General features: G+C 45.9%; 1 protein-coding gene across 2 annotated transcripts in view; it reads left to right on the forward strand.

Moving 5' to 3' along the window:
• TMTC3 (transmembrane O-mannosyltransferase targeting cadherins 3) overlaps window positions 1–15675 on the forward strand; it is a 177241-nt gene that overhangs the window by 55826 nt on the left and 105740 nt on the right. For both annotated transcript variants that reach the window (XM_073557002.1, XM_073557001.1), the window contains exons 5-6: window positions 4096–4211; window positions 9121–9293. In XM_073557002.1, the coding sequence (XP_073413103.1) occupies window positions 4096–4211; window positions 9121–9293 (289 nt within the window). The remainder of the gene's footprint in view (window positions 1–4095; window positions 4212–9120; window positions 9294–15675) is intronic.

Genomic DNA, 15675 nt, shown 5'->3' on the forward strand with positions numbered 1-15675 from the left:
TCAAGTTTATTTCATACCTTTTTGAGATTTGGGAAAATAATTTTGGATAAGCCTCTTAAAGCAATTTTTTTTATTTTTATTTTTTTCTCCCTCTCCCAAGATTGAAAGTCATCTCCTCTACTTAGAATAGGGGATAACATGCTGACCACTAGGACCCTTCGGTGAACTCGAGAATGGGGCTCTGCATGGCTCCTTTTTGAATTGAGTATAAGCCACATATGTGCACCACTACTTCATTCATTGTCTATGGGACTTCTGGGAATGGCTGACATCTGTACAAAGCTCTGATAATCTTTAAATACAGGACGATATAGCCTTATTCTCCTACAGCTCTGGCAAACAAGGGGTGGGGGACTTATAAATAAATAAATATCCTACAGACAAGCAGCCCAAGACATTTAGTCCAGTTGCTAAAGAAAAAGCATTATAACACTTTAAAGAGCATTCGGACGATTTTATTTTTCTCATTTGCCCCTTTTGGTAACAATCGTGTGTGTAATGAGTGCAGTAATACACTTACCGGGTACAGTCTTTCAGCCATTTCCTCCAGTTTGTTCCAGCACCATGTGACCACATTTATAACCTGCCGGATCACGGTGTTTTCTGTGTGCAGTGACAGATGCTTTCTCAGTGCAAGTCTGTCACTCTCTCTAGCCTTGTTCTGAGTCTCAGAAACGTACATCGTGACAATATATACATACACACATAGATATACACACAGATACATACATATACATACATACATAAACGTACATACATATATATATATACATACATACACATACATACAGATATATATACATACATACATATACACATAGATATACACACAGATACGTACATATACACACATACATCCATACACACAGATACATACATACATATACTCACAGATACATACATGCAGATACAGACATACATACACATAGATATACACACAGATACAAACATACATTTACACACACATACATATACACACACCCACACACATATATACATATATATTTACATATATATATATTATATGCATAAATATACCTACACACACACACACGATTGTTATGAAAAGGAGAAATAAAATAGATCACCGCAATGCTCCTTTTAAAGAGTTTGTCCCACAAAGTACATATTAACAGAACTAAAAAATGTTCCTGTGCTGAGATAATCTTAAAAATGTGTCACTGCTGTGTACTGTGTGATGACCCCTTCACACCAAACGATGCACCAGCGATCCCGACAATGATACGACCTTGTCAGGATTGCTGGTGCATCGCTGCTTAATCGCTGGTGAGCTGTCAAACAGGCAGACAAACCAGCGATCAGGACCAGCGAGGACGCTGGTATCGAAGGTAAATATCGGGTAACTAAGCACGCGCGTCGCTTAGTTACCCGCTGTGTACCTTGGATACCAGCGTGCTCGCGCTGGGTAACTAAGTGTGCGCAGCACTTAGGTACCTGCTGTTTACCTTGGATACCAGCTGCTTGCTCTGATATCCAAAGTGCACAGCGGGTAACTAAGCGCCGCGCGCTTAGTTACCCGATATTTACCTTGGATACCAGCTCCCAGCATCTGCTTACAGCGCTGGGAGCTCGCTGATCGTTGGTCTCCCGCTGCCACACGCAGCGATGCGTGTTGGCCAGCGGGAGACCAACAATCAAAAAATGGCCCAGGACATTCCTGCACGATCAGCGATACCCGGCGGGGGGGGAACGGTCGCTGATGAGTGCCATACACAGCGAGATCGCTGATGCGTCACAAAATCAGCGATCTCGCTATGTGTGACGGGCCCCTAATGGCTGTGTCTCACCATGAAGAGTTGCTTCAGTTCATGATCTGATCATACAACAGCTCCTGGTCAGGAGAGGAAGCAAGAGAGTATACAGATAGCACAGCATGGGATCACAGCTGATTTTATTTTTAAATATTTTTCTGCCTGTTTTTAAAGGGAACCTGTCGGCAGGATTGTACAGTATCCTACACAAAGTGTCAGGTTGGTGCCATTATACTGATTACAATGATACCTTAGTTGATGAAATTTGTCTTGTGGTTGTTGTTTAATCTTTATCTTTAGTTAATGAGATTCTTGTGCTCCGGGGGCTGCCAGCGTGGGGGGTCTTCATTTGGTGGTCTGATTAGGTATTCACCAGTATGGCTTCTGACACCTCACTGATCCCTCACTGACCTGCCTCTTAGTTTGCATAATGAATATTTGTACATACCTTAAAAAAAAAAACAACAACTTGGGCAGGTGCCAGTTCCTCTGCAGCAAAATCGCCTGTTTAATGTGCCAATAATACATGTTATTCATGTTATTCAACTAGGAAAATAAATTTGAAATTGGCTCCCGCCGCGCCTGCACAGTAGCAGCTATCGGTGTCTATGGCTGTGATCCGATAGCTGCTACTGCAAATGCGCCGGCGACGCCATCCTACTGGAGGAAAAAAAAAAATTCCTCCTCCAAGATGGTGCTGCCTGCGCAGTAGCAGCTCAGCTATGTCCAGCCACGGCTGGCGCCTGCCTGCAGAAGGGTTTTTTTTTTTTGTTGTTTACGTATTTTAAGGTAACGCTTGTTACTCAGGTTGGGGACACTCGCTTGGCAGCCGATTAACCAGATCCGGCACGGGTTTCTCAACATAAATCAGTCCATGTGGTTTATTAGGCAGCATAAACTATAAACAGCAACAGGCTTTTCATATCAAAACAGCATAATGTTCATGACAGAGCTCCGCTCTGTTAATCCTGTGGTCACACAGGCTTTGCTTTATCCAGCCATCAAGCTATACAGTCTCTGTTACTCTACCCGTGGCCGGGTTACCTTTTAGTTGCTTCACACTTCAGACATTCATTCCTTCTCCTGGGAACTGTCAGACACATGCAGCCATTATACACAGCCTCCGCACGTGTGCAACAGGAAGGCAGCCACATCTTCCAGCAGTCGGCTTGCCGAGACCTTCCATGCGGACCAATCAGGTCCAGGCATTCTCTCATGTGACTTACCCTGGTCACCTTGTATGGTCCGTAACCACACCCACCGGGTCACATGGCTATGACCTCATCGCAGGTCCTACAACCATACACACATAGGCTTTACTATAGGCGTTTAGCCACACGCCCCTGAGTGCGTTTGTAGGTGACTGGTCTCACCCGTCTCACCAGCCACCTGAAGGCTTCCCTGACACACTGTAACATAACATCAGCAATATCACTGCTGATCAACACATAATCAAGCCTTCATCCCAAGGCCACCCACCTTGGGATACATAACGGTCATTTAGCATCCTGCCGCTCATCCTATCTCTATTGCCACAATGTGCATGACCCATACAGCGCCCCCTAGCTGTCAGAGAGGTCACTGCACCACAGTATGTACAGATATTCATTATTCAAACTAGGGGGAAGGTCAGTGAGGGATCAGTGACCTGTCAGCTGTCTGCATTATGAATACCTAATCAGAGCACCACATGAAGACCCCCCACAGGCCGTCCCGGAGCACGAGCATGTCATTATCTCAAAGCTGAAAATACAGATTACACAACAACCACAAGACGGATTTCATCAACCAAGTTATAATTTTATTCAGTATAACTGCACCAACCTGACACTTTGTGTAGGTTGCTGTGCACAATCCTGCTGACAGGTTCCCTTTCAGCAATATTTTACCTCCAAAGAAAAATGAGTTGTGATCTCATACTGTCCTGTCTGTATACCTTTTGCTTCCTATCCTGCCCAGGAGCTACGGTATAATCAGACCATGTTCCTGTACGGTGAGACACAGCCATTACACAGTACACAGCAGGGGCTCATGTATAAGATTATCTCAGCACAGGAACATTTTTTAAACACATCCAATTGTGAAACCTTATATTTTTCAGCGATCCATTGATTAAAATGTTGATTGACATTAACTTTATTCGTGGGAAAACCCCTTTAAATGTTCATTCAAAGTGTTCTGTTTTGAGATGGGCTTGCTCTTTTGCTGTAAGGAAGTTCACTTGGTGTCAGTAATTCTGCTTGCGAGCCTGTGTTTACCCAGCATATTCTTTCTTTGGACTGGCATGGACAGTGAAACTCTATCGTTCCTTCTGTTTTTATAGTGTGGACTCCCATTGCTACTGCTGTGTTCCTTGTTGCGGTTGCAACTCTGTGCAAAGAGCAAGGGATTACTGTCGTTGGGATTTGTTGTGTCTATGAAGTCTTCATTGCTCAAGGGGTAAGAAGCTTTGATTTGTTTACTTTTACAGGGCGAAAAATGTGTAATGTCATCCGATTGTGTGTATAAAGTGAGCTCTCAGCGGGGGATGTTTACAGAGATTGGAACCAGAGTGGGACTCCTCTGCCCTCTGATAATTAGGGGAGTAATGAGCTGTACTGTATTTCTAGTGTAACGAAGCCCAGCTAAAAGCCCCTGTGCAGTTTTCAGACCGATCATACAATTTTCATGGGTAATATAGAATCATTGCATGTGTTTCTCATTCTGTAGCTGTCTAGAACTCATCTGGGCCGTAGTATATTCTGTAACTCAGTATCAGTAACAAAATGCAATTTTAAAGACACCCCTCTTTTTATATACATTAAGTTAATGGTCCCCCATAGCCACAGAGGGGGGCAATCTGTTCCCTGAAAATGCAGTTTCTTTCTAATGATGCCTAAGCTTTTCCATATTTTCCATATATTGCTTGTTATCTTCAAGAATCTTCTTAGCTGAACTTGATTTAAGGGTTATGTCACGCTTCTACGCTAAGCAAGACCAGGCATGGTGAGACAGAAGGGGAAGGAAGCTCTGCCACTAGGGAAATTACAATGGGGCACCCCGGAAACTTGCCCTGCGCCTTCTTGAGCTTCCTAGCTTGACTGGTTCTTTTACCCCGCGCAGGGATCATAATACCTATCTTTGTGTCACCGTAAGTACCACCCTGATTAGTGAATAGGATAGCTGGAAAGCTTGTCCTGCTCCAATGTAAAGAGACAGAAGGTAAAAGGACAGGAATAAAAGAAAACTGCAATCATGCAAAAACACTCAAATAATCGAGTGGGATATAGGGAAGGAAAGGGTGAGGCACACCAAATGGGAATAGAGACTGAGACACACACAAGCTGATTACACTCAGATATCTCCTGAAGCAACTCCAAGCACCCTGCTCCTTTCTCGGTTCACTTCTCCAACTCCAAACCATGTTGTTGCAAGCTATCACTGGCAACAACTGAAGCTTAGAGGAGAGTATTTAAACCAGAGGGAAGTGGTGAACTCAGAACAGCTGAGACACCTCAGGATGGAGAGCTTCAGTAGGCAAACAGGTCTGATTAACCCTTGCATGAACAGAGCAATGAAACGTGAACTGTTACGCTAGGTTTACATAGCGCTACTCTTTTGATTGCGTTTGTGCGATCGCATTAGCGCAGCTGCTCCACCTGCGCTAGCCGTGACGGACCATCGAATGCTGTAGACCGCGTCCGAGGTTCCGTCACAGCATGACGGCACATGGCTATCGCATGCCATTTATGACACACGTTAGTGATGTGCTCGGATATGGCAGTCTATGGATGCGTTAACGGATGCGTTACATCGCGTTAATACCGCTTTGTAACGCATCCGTTAAACGGACTGCCATAACGCAATGTGAAGCAGGTGTAACCAGACGCCACAATCTTCTGGCCCCACTCTGTTGTGGCATCCCCGTTACAGGTTATTTCCAGAAGTTAAATTTGAGACGTGCTTGTAAAAAAAAAAAAAAAAAAAAAAAAAAAAACAGGCAATTTTGCAATGTACTCATTAAAATCTGGTCCAGTTCTGAGGATTGGGAAACGTATCCATAGATTAGATAATGATAGATGGAGCACTGCTCTAGCTGTCTGAACTGAAAAAAATCACAGACCTCTCGAGCCTCAATTTTCTACAATATAATTCTTTAAAGGAAGTGTTGAAGTGAATCCACTATTGCCCTGACTTAATGCGCAAACTTGCACCATATGAAGTGCTATGATCCAGAATATCCAAACCTTCTAAAGTTTTATCTACAATCTATCAGACGCTGTTATCAAAGGGTCTCTGCCTGAGGAGGGCTTATATTCCCCACTGGGAAAGACTTGGGCTATAAACTTACGCAATCACAAATAGATCACGTCTATGCCCACTCGCATGGTCCAACGAGCTGCGTGAAAACCCCCAAAAAACGTTTAAAATAGTAGCTAGATGGTACACTTCACCAATGCGGACTTGGGCCTGGCGAGAGGGTGCACAGACCAAGTGCTGGAGATGTGAAACAGAAGAAGGGGATTATTTTCATATTTGGTGGACGTGCCCAGTCCTTCATCATTTTTGGGTAACAACAGAAAAACTTGCTAGAGACATTACGGGGACAAAAGTGATATTAACACCAGAAATTAAATTAATGAATTTCCCCATATCCACTAAGCAAATAAGAACCTCTATCCTCGTTCACCATATCCCCACTTATTGGAGATCAACCCAAATCCCCACGCTTCAGCAGTTGCTGACAGAAATAGACCAATTATATCATATGGCCGAAGTTGTAGCCTCTGTGAATCATACACAGGTGTCCTTTAAAGAGAACTGGCGCCTTTGGATTCTTTTTAGCTCTAGCTCTAGTCGTCTTCAATCATAAAACTTTAGTCAACAAAAAATGTCATCTTGAAGTGATCTCTGACCCTACATTCTTTCTTATCTTCTTCCTTCATCCACATCCCTTCTTCCCTCTCTCCCCCTCTCTTGTTTCTATCCCCATTTCCAACCCTGATACTTTGTTTGCACATTAATGTTTTATGCATTACACCCTTCTGTGCTTTATTATTTGACTTTGATTACTCGCGTTGGTATTATCTTACCTTCAATATTCAATAAAAAGAACATTAAAAAGAAAAGAAAAAATCTGGTCCAGTTTTGCCCAAATATTTTCTTTTTTTAATTTTATTGTTCACCGCTTGTTGCCAAGAGGACTTCATCGACGACAGCCGAGCATTGCACTACAGCTGACAAGGCTAATTTCACATTAGAGTTTTTTTGCGCAGCGCATCGTGCGCAATAGAAACGCATGCAAAAAACCGCATGATGCGTTATTGCATGCATTTGCGTTTTTTATGCGCATTCGTTCTCTAGGGGGTTAAAACCAGTGTCTACACATTTTTACGCCGAAAACGCAGACGAACCCATGTCCATGCGCACGCCTGCGTTACCATAGACTGTAATGCGTTATTTTGTCGCATCCCGTGCGCATGCGTTTTTTTGACGCCTCTGGACAGACCCCAAAATGCAACAGATTGCGTCTGGCGTGCCTAGGCGCACACCTTGAAAAAACTCAAGCGCACAAAAACGCATGCGAACGCGTGCAAACGCACGACCATGTGCACATCATGTTAAACATAGGTATGCATGCACGATGCGCTGCGCAAAAAAACGCTAATGTGAAACTAGCCTAAGCGTGGTGTCAGCTCTTGAACCCAGCTATCTTCACTTCCATAGTACTTCCTATGCAGTCTGTTTTGGGAAGAATCAAGACTCGCATAGCCTGAGCAGTCAGTTGTTAGAAGAATCGAGAATCTTGCATAGCCTGAGCAGTCAGTTGTGTGAAGAATCAGGACTCTGGCTTAGCCTGAGCAGTCAGTTGTGGGAAGACTCAGGACTCTGGCACAGCCTGAGTAGTCGGTTGTGGGAAGAATCGGGACTCTGGCACAGCCTGAGTAGTCGGCTGTGGGAAGAATCGGGACTCTGGCACAGCCTGAGTAGTCGATAGTGGGAAGAATCGGGACTCTGGCATAGCCTGAGAAGTCAGTTGTGTGAAGAATCAGGACTCTGGCTTAGCCTGAGCAGTCAGTTGTGGGAAGACTCGGGACTCTGGCACAGCCTGAGTAGTCGATAGTGGGAAGAATCGGGACTCTGGCACAGCCTGAGTAGTCGGCTGTGGGAAGAATCGGGACTCTGGCACAGCCTGAGTAGTCGATAGTGGGAAGAATCGGGACTCTGGCATAGCCTGAGTAGTCGGTTGTGTGAAGAATCAGGACTCTGGCTTAGCCTGAGCAGTCAGTTGTGGGACGAATCGGGACTCTGGCACAGCCTTAGTAGTCGATAGTGGGAAGAATCGGGACTCTGGCATAGCCTGAGTAGTCGGTTGTGGGAAGAAGCGGGACTCTGGCATAGCCTGAGCAGTCAGTTGTGGGAAGAATCAGGACTCTCTCAAAGCCTGAGCAGTTTGTTGTGGGAAGAATCAGGACTCTGGCATAGCCTGATTCGTCTGTAGTGGGAAGAATCTGGACTCTTGCATAGCCTGATTCGTCTGTAGTGGGAAAAATTGGGACTTTCATATAGGCTGAGCAGTCTGTTTTGGGAATTATCAAGACTCTAGCATAGCCTGAGCAGTTTGTAGTGGGAAGAACTGAGACTCTTGCATAGCCTTATCAGTCGGTTGTAGGAAGTCGGGTCTCTCGCATAGCCTGATCAGTCAGTTGTGGGAAGAATTGGGACTCTGCCATAGCCTGAGCTATCAGTTGTGGGAAGAATCGGGACTCTCGCATAGCCTGATAAGTTTATAGTGAGAAAATTCGGGACTTTCATTTAGGCTGAACAGTCTGTTTTGGGAATAATCGAGACTCGCATAGCATGAGCAGTCAGTTGTGGAAAGAATCGGGACTCTTGCATAGCCTGATCAGTCAGTTGTGGGAAAAATCGGTACTCTTATAAAGGCTGAGCAGTCTGTTTTCGGAATAAACAAGACTCTATTATAGCCTGAGCAATCTGTAGTGGGAAAAATCGGGACTCGCATAGCATGAGCAGTCTGACCAGCACTGATTATCAGCTGGCTCAGCGGTGCATCAGTATAGAGCCGGCAGTCAGTCAGTGTCAGTGTGGTTACGACAGCCGTTCTCAGTGATGTGAGCATTCATTACACTGAGCACACCTGTATGACTGAAAACCAGCGACTCCCTAGAGAAATAAAGTTCTTTTTCTCCCGGGTTCCAAACTTTCAGTACAGGGGCCAGGGACCTCTGTAACACTACTAGTGTTATCGAACATGAGCGCTTCCCATTCAATTCATTGTGCGCTTTGTTGAACCAGTTGTATTTGTGCTTGCACAATATATACATTATACTTTCTGCTTTCTTTGCAGTACACGTTACCACTGTTATGGGACACGGCTGTACAGATACTGTTGGGTAAAGGCAGCATACCATATTCCTTACTTCAGACGTTGCTAAAACTTGTGGTTTTAATGTTCAGCACTTTGCTGCTGGTTGTCATTCGTGTACAAGTCATCCAGTCGCAACTTCCTGTCTTCACCAGGTAAGAAGTATCAAGTTCTTACAGGAGCATATTTTAGAGACTGTGGCCACATGTATAGTTGTGCTCAAAAGTTTACATACCCCGGAAAAAAATTTTGTTTTCTTGGCCTTTTTTCAGAGAATATGAATAATAACACCAAAACTTTTTCTCCACTCATCGTTAGTGGTTGGGTGAAGCCATTTATTGTCAGACTACTGTGTTTTCCCTTTATAAATCATAATGACACCCAAAAACATCCAAATGACCTGATCAAAGCTTCACATACCCTGGTGATTTTGACCTGATAACATGCACAGAAGTTGACACAAATGTGTTTGAAAGGCTACCAAAGATAACATCCTCACCAGCCGGTCCAGCCAGTCGCTGGAGCGCCGCTTTTGTCCTACACCACGCCACCAATGCAGACATAATCCCATATGGATTACCATTTCTATTAAGGAGCTCATATCATGCTACTAATGAAAATTTACCCTAATAAGGATTACAACCTTTACTGAAGGGTCCACACATGGACTGCCTCTTATGTTGAAGAGCTTACACTGTACCTTAAGCAACAGGGGCACCCACGATAAGGGTCTCTGCCTTTATTTCCACTTGTTCGATACTGTATATCTCATACAACCAAGTAACCCCATGAGTAAGACCCGGGAGGGTCGAAACGTTGGGTACTACAGCGTTATTACGTTATCTTGAACCTTATATTTTGTGGCACCTTTTTCTGCTTGGATATTTTGCTTAATAACCCACGTTTTGTTTTGCATACTATCTATTTGAGAGGGCGGTGAATTTTTTGATTCTTATTACTGGGACTTTGATAATCAGTTTCACCAGCACCCCAATTTTTGACCTGAGTGCATGCCAAAACTCTTTCTTTTATTTCTGAATTGTGTGTCATGGGGAAAGCAAAAGAACTGTCAATGGATCTATGGGGAAAGGTAGTTGATCTGTATAACACAGGAAAGGGATACAAAAAGATATCCAAAGAATTGCTAATGCTAGTCAGCAGCGTTCAAACTGTGATTGAAGAGAACCTGTCACCACTTTTCTGTCCTACCAGCTAAAAATATAATATTTTTCATTGTCCGCTATGCATTCCCTAAATACTTATGTAACCCCCTGACTCCCCATGTATCACCCATAAAAAAACTTATAATTCTCCCGCGATGTCTGCAAATGGGTCCGTCCGAACCGATGGGCGTGGCTTCGGTTCACACCACCCCTCTACTCAGCTACTGCATGCAGTCCTTGACGTGAATAACGCTGTGAGATATCGCACTTACACAGTCAATTGACTGCGCATGCACGATATCTCACAGCAATCTGCGTCATCCTTGTCATTGACTGCATGCAATAGCCGAGGAGAGGGGTGAGTGAGTGAACCGAAGCAAGATCCATCGGACCAGACGGACCCTAGTGGCATACATCAAGGGAGAACTATAAAAAGTTTTTATGGGTGATGCATGCGGAGTCAGGGGGTTACATAAGTATTTAGGGAATGCATAGCGGACACTGAATAAAATGATATTTTCCCTTCACCCATGACAGCACCACATGAGAGAGGGATCCGCCCCGCCAGGACAGGAACCTACTGAAACATAAGGGGCGGCACCTCTCCCCCGCTTGAGTTGGGTTCCTGTCCTGGAAAGGAATCCCTCTGACAGCGGCGGTGCCTGTCAGGATGAAAAGACCCAGGGCCGTCCCGGCGTGTAAAAATGCAGGGCTGGCTTACCTGCGATGCTGGCCGTCAACAGCTGGTAGCACAGTCCCCGGGGTTTTCCTCATACGGGCCCCGGGTTCGTGCGGGCACGTTCCGATGTCCTCCCTTCGGAGGTTCCTCCCTGTGCCGCCCTCCCCCTGCGCGCGCGCCCGTTCCTTCCCCTGCATGCAGGGGAAGCCGGGAGCAGAGACCGGCGTCTGACGTGGGAGCGCGACCGCTGACGTCAAGACGCGACGGTCATGGCGCCGGGCGCGACGCCGGCAAGGAGAAGCGGCTGGCGGTCGCGGGGGGGAGGGGTAATGAGGGGCTCACTCACCGCATAAAAGAAGGAGCAGAAGTGGCTGCAGGGGTGACAATGGCGTCTCAGGAGGATCGCTCACCGTCCCCATTGTCTCTGCCCCCATCGCAAGCTTCTGGTCGCAAGAGCCGCTCGAGCGGCAAAAGCAGCAGCCGTCCGAGTCACCGATCGAGGGATTCCTCAAGATCAAAAGAGCGCAGAGTGCACGCTCCTTCGCAGCCCCAGAGCAAGGTACCCGTCTTTCCTGGGTGGTGAGTGATCTCCGTGAAAGTTAGACAATAATAGGCCTTCCTATGTCTTTTTTTTTTTTTAGGGAGGCAAAAAAGCTATAAGCAAAAAGAAAAATAGAGAATGTGCCATATTCCACAGCCCTTTAGCAAAAGACTACCAAAAGGACTTATGTGTCAGCTTTATCCAGTGGACTATGGCTGAAGAGGTGCCGAGCCTGGCAACAAACCTCAGATCGATGATAAAATCTGAGGTACAGGGCTCACTTAAAAAATTATTAAAAAAGAAGAGTAAGTGTAGGAAAGCCTCCCCGAGTTCCTCGTCAGGCTCCTCCTCTTCGGAGTATCAAGTTGAGCGCGGGTCATCTTCATCCTCAGACAGTGATACGGGGGGCAGACCTTGCTTTCCCGTAGAAGATACGGACGCTCTCCTTAAAGCCATCAGGTCCACTATGGGCCTGCAAGAGGAGAAGGTAGAGAGATCGCTGGAGGATGTAATGTTTGGCGGCCTGCAAGAAAGGAAGAAGCGTACCTTTCCGGTCAATGACAAGGTTCAGGCCCTAATCGAAAGAGAATGGAAGAAACCGGAGAAGTCAGGTAGCCTTCCCTCCTCTTCAAAGCGAAGATACCCCTTTGAGGCTAAAGACATGGACGTCTGGGACAAGGTCCCAAAGATTGACGCAGCAGTGTCTAGGTCTTCCAAGAAGTCGGCCCTGCCCCTGGAGGATTCAGGGGTTTTGAGAGATCCCTTGGATAAAAAAGCGGACTCATACCTAAGGCACACTTGGGAGGCAGCGGCAGGGGGTCTGAAACCGGCAATAGCCGGCACCTGCACAGTCCGGTCATTAATGGTCTGGTTGCAACAACTTGAAGAAAAATTAGTCTCCAAGGTACCAAGAGAGAAAATATTAGGAGAAATGTACTTGCTACACGGAGCTGCCGCTTTCTTGGCTGACACCTCCGCCGACTCGAGGTTAACGGCAAGAGCAGCGGGGCTATCGAACGCCGCAAGACGAGCGTTATGGCTCAAAGGCTGCCCTGGGGACATTCTATCTAAGGCGAAATTATGCTCGTTACCATGTGATGGGAAGTTCCTGTTTGGGAAAAACCTGGATGACATTTTGGAGAAGGCCGGTGATAAAAAGAAGGGCTTCCCCAGATTCATGGGTGATCAAAGGAGACCGCCCTTTCGGAGGGGAAAGTTCAATCGGGGCCGTCCCCCGGGAGAGCGGAAAAGGTGGGACGACAAGAGGAAAAAAGAACCAGGGTTCATGTTTGGGGGAGCTACCTCAACCGCCAAAAAATCCCCGCAATGACGCCAGCCCTCCGGTGGGGGAAGATTGAAGCTCTTTTCTCAAGAATGGGAGAAAATATCGGCCAACAATTGGATTCTGAGCATTATAAAGAATGGCCTAAAAATCCCTTTCTTCCAGCATCCAAGAGCTTCATTTGTGGTGACCCCCGTCAGAAAGGAACCAGGGGAGCAATCAGCCATAGAAACAGAAATTTTAGGACTGTTGGAGAAACAAGTTCTAATAGAGGTCCCAAAAGATCAAGAGAGAAGGGGGTTCTATTCTCCCCTCTTCCTAATAAGAAAACCAGATCTCTCCTTCAGAACGATAATAAATCTCAGGCGCCTCAATCAATGGATCATGAACCAAACATTCAAAATGGAATCGGTGTCTTCAGCCATAAAGCTGTTACACCACAACTGCTTCATGGCCGTAATAGATTTGAAGGATGCCTATTACCACATCCCGATGCACCCAGAATACCAGAAATACCTGAGGGTAGCCCTATACATCCAGGGCGACCTCAGGCACTTTCAATTTAGAGCTCTTCCGTTTGGCATCTCCATAGCGCCAAGGATTTTTACGAAAGTAATAGCGGAAATGACAGCTTTCCTTCGAATCCACAATGTGATTATGGTGCCTTACTTGGACGATTTTTTGGTCATTGGCAATTCAGAACATCACTGCGCACATCAAGTAGAGAAAATAACAGAAACCCTGGAAAGACTGGGTTGGATGGTAAACTTAGAGATCAAAACTTCAACCCCTAAGGCCTGTTTCACACTTCCGTTTTTTCAAATCCGTCAAAATCCGTTGTTTTCCGTAAAAAAACGGATCCGCAATTTTTTGCAGGATCCGTTTTTTTTTGTCCCATAGACTTCCATTACGGTTACCGCGGATCCGTCAAAAAAACGGATCCGTTTTTTTAAAAAACGGATCCGTTTGCATCAGTTTCCGTCAAAAAAACGGAAACGGATCCGTTTGGCGGACACAAAAACGGAAGTGTGAAACAGGCCTTAGGAAACAAACATTTCTAGGTTTCGTCTTGGACTCCGACCGTCAAGTTTGTCTCTTGCCAGAGAAAAAAACTAGAGAAAGTGAGAGAAATGACCCTTACAGCAATACAACAACCGCGCATGACCCTAAGAAGGGCAATGTCCCTGTTGGGCACGCTAACAGCCTGTATCCCTGCGGTCAACTGGGCACAGTTTCATACCCGACAACTGCAGGCGGAAATCTTGTCAGCCCAGAAACGATTGAAAGGGCGTTTAGAAGGGAAGCTGGAACTTTCCGAAAAGGGGAAAAACTCTCTCACTTGGTGGCTAGACAGCACAAATTTAGCAGGGGGAACTTTGTGGCACAGGCCCGTGTCCGATGTAATATTGACGGACGCAAGCTCCTTGGGATGGGGGGCACACCTGAGAGAACAAATAGCCCAAGGGTCCTGGGGTCACCTAGAGCAGAAGGCTTCCTCCAACTTAAGAGAGTTAAGAGCGGTAAACAGAGCCTTGGGGGCATTCATTCCCAGGCTACAGGGTCAAAATGTCCGAATTATGTCAGACAACAGGGTGGCAGTGGCGTATGTCAACCACCAGGAAGGGACAAGGTCAAACTCCCTAATGGACGAAGCCAAAAGAATCTTTCTCAAAGCAGAACATCTAACCTCCCTGACGGCCCTACACATCAAAGGGACAGAAAATGTTCAAGCCGACTTTCTAAGCCGCAACAAGTTAAAACAGGGAGAGTGGGCCTTAAATCGTGTAATATTCCAGAAGATAGTACAGTTATGGGGGCAGCCAGTGATCGACCTCTTTGCCACCAAAAACAACCGGCAGGTGAGGAGGTTCTGCTCATTAAACCCAGGGGAAAACCCGTGGGCAGTAGACGCTCTGCAAATCCCGTGGCTGTTCAAACTGAGCTATGCCTTTCCCCCAGTAGCGTTAATCCCGGCAGTGGTAAAAAAGATAAGAGACGAGCAAGCCAGAGTAATCCTCATAGCCCCGTTCTGGCCAAAAAGACCATGGTTTTCACTACTGCAATTCTCGGACCCGTGGGTACTGCCAGAAATTCCAGATTTATTAGCTCAGGGGCCGATATTCCACAAACAAGTCAAGGGGTTCCATCTGACGGCGTGGAATTTGAGAGGGCACTTTTGAGAGATAAAGGTTTTTCCCCGGGGTTGGTGACTACTCTAATGAAAAGTAGAAAACCAATAACAACCAACATATATGGCAGGACGTGGAAGAAATTTCTACAATTCCTGGGAAAACCGTTAAGTCAAGAACCCCCAATCGAGTCCATCTTGGAGTTCTTGCAGACAGGTCTACAGCTAGGCCTGGCGGTTAATACCCTCAAGGTACAGGTTTCAGCGCTGGGTGCATTATACAATTGCAATATAGCGGCAAACAGATGGGTAGTCAGGTTCATAAAATCTTGCCACAGATCTAGGCCAGTTTCCTTACCAAAAATAGCTCCATGGGATCTAAATCTGGTGCTGGAAGCCCTTGCGAAGGAGCCGTTTGAACCCATACAGCAGATTTCAGCTAAAAACCTCACCCTAAAAACCATCATTTTAGTAGCTCTAACGTCGGCACGTAGAGTTAGTGACTTGCAGGCCCTCTCAGTCAACCCACCATATACCCAGATATACCAGGATAGGGTGGTTATGAGAACAGACCCTGTTTACTTGCCGAAAGTAGTAACTAACTTTCACCGAAACCAAGAAATTGTCCTCCCTTCCTTCTGTGAGAATCTGAAAAACCCAGGGGAGGAGAAATTTCATAGCCTAGACGTTAAAAGAACCCTAGTAGAGTATATGTCTATAACCAGCCAGTGGAGGAGGTCCCAG

This window comes from Dendrobates tinctorius, unplaced genomic scaffold, assembly GCF_039654945.1.
Source record: "Dendrobates tinctorius isolate UK_male_01 unplaced genomic scaffold, ASM3965494v1 ptg000241l, whole genome shotgun sequence".
NCBI classification, from domain to species: domain Eukaryota; kingdom Metazoa; phylum Chordata; class Amphibia; order Anura; family Dendrobatidae; genus Dendrobates; species Dendrobates tinctorius.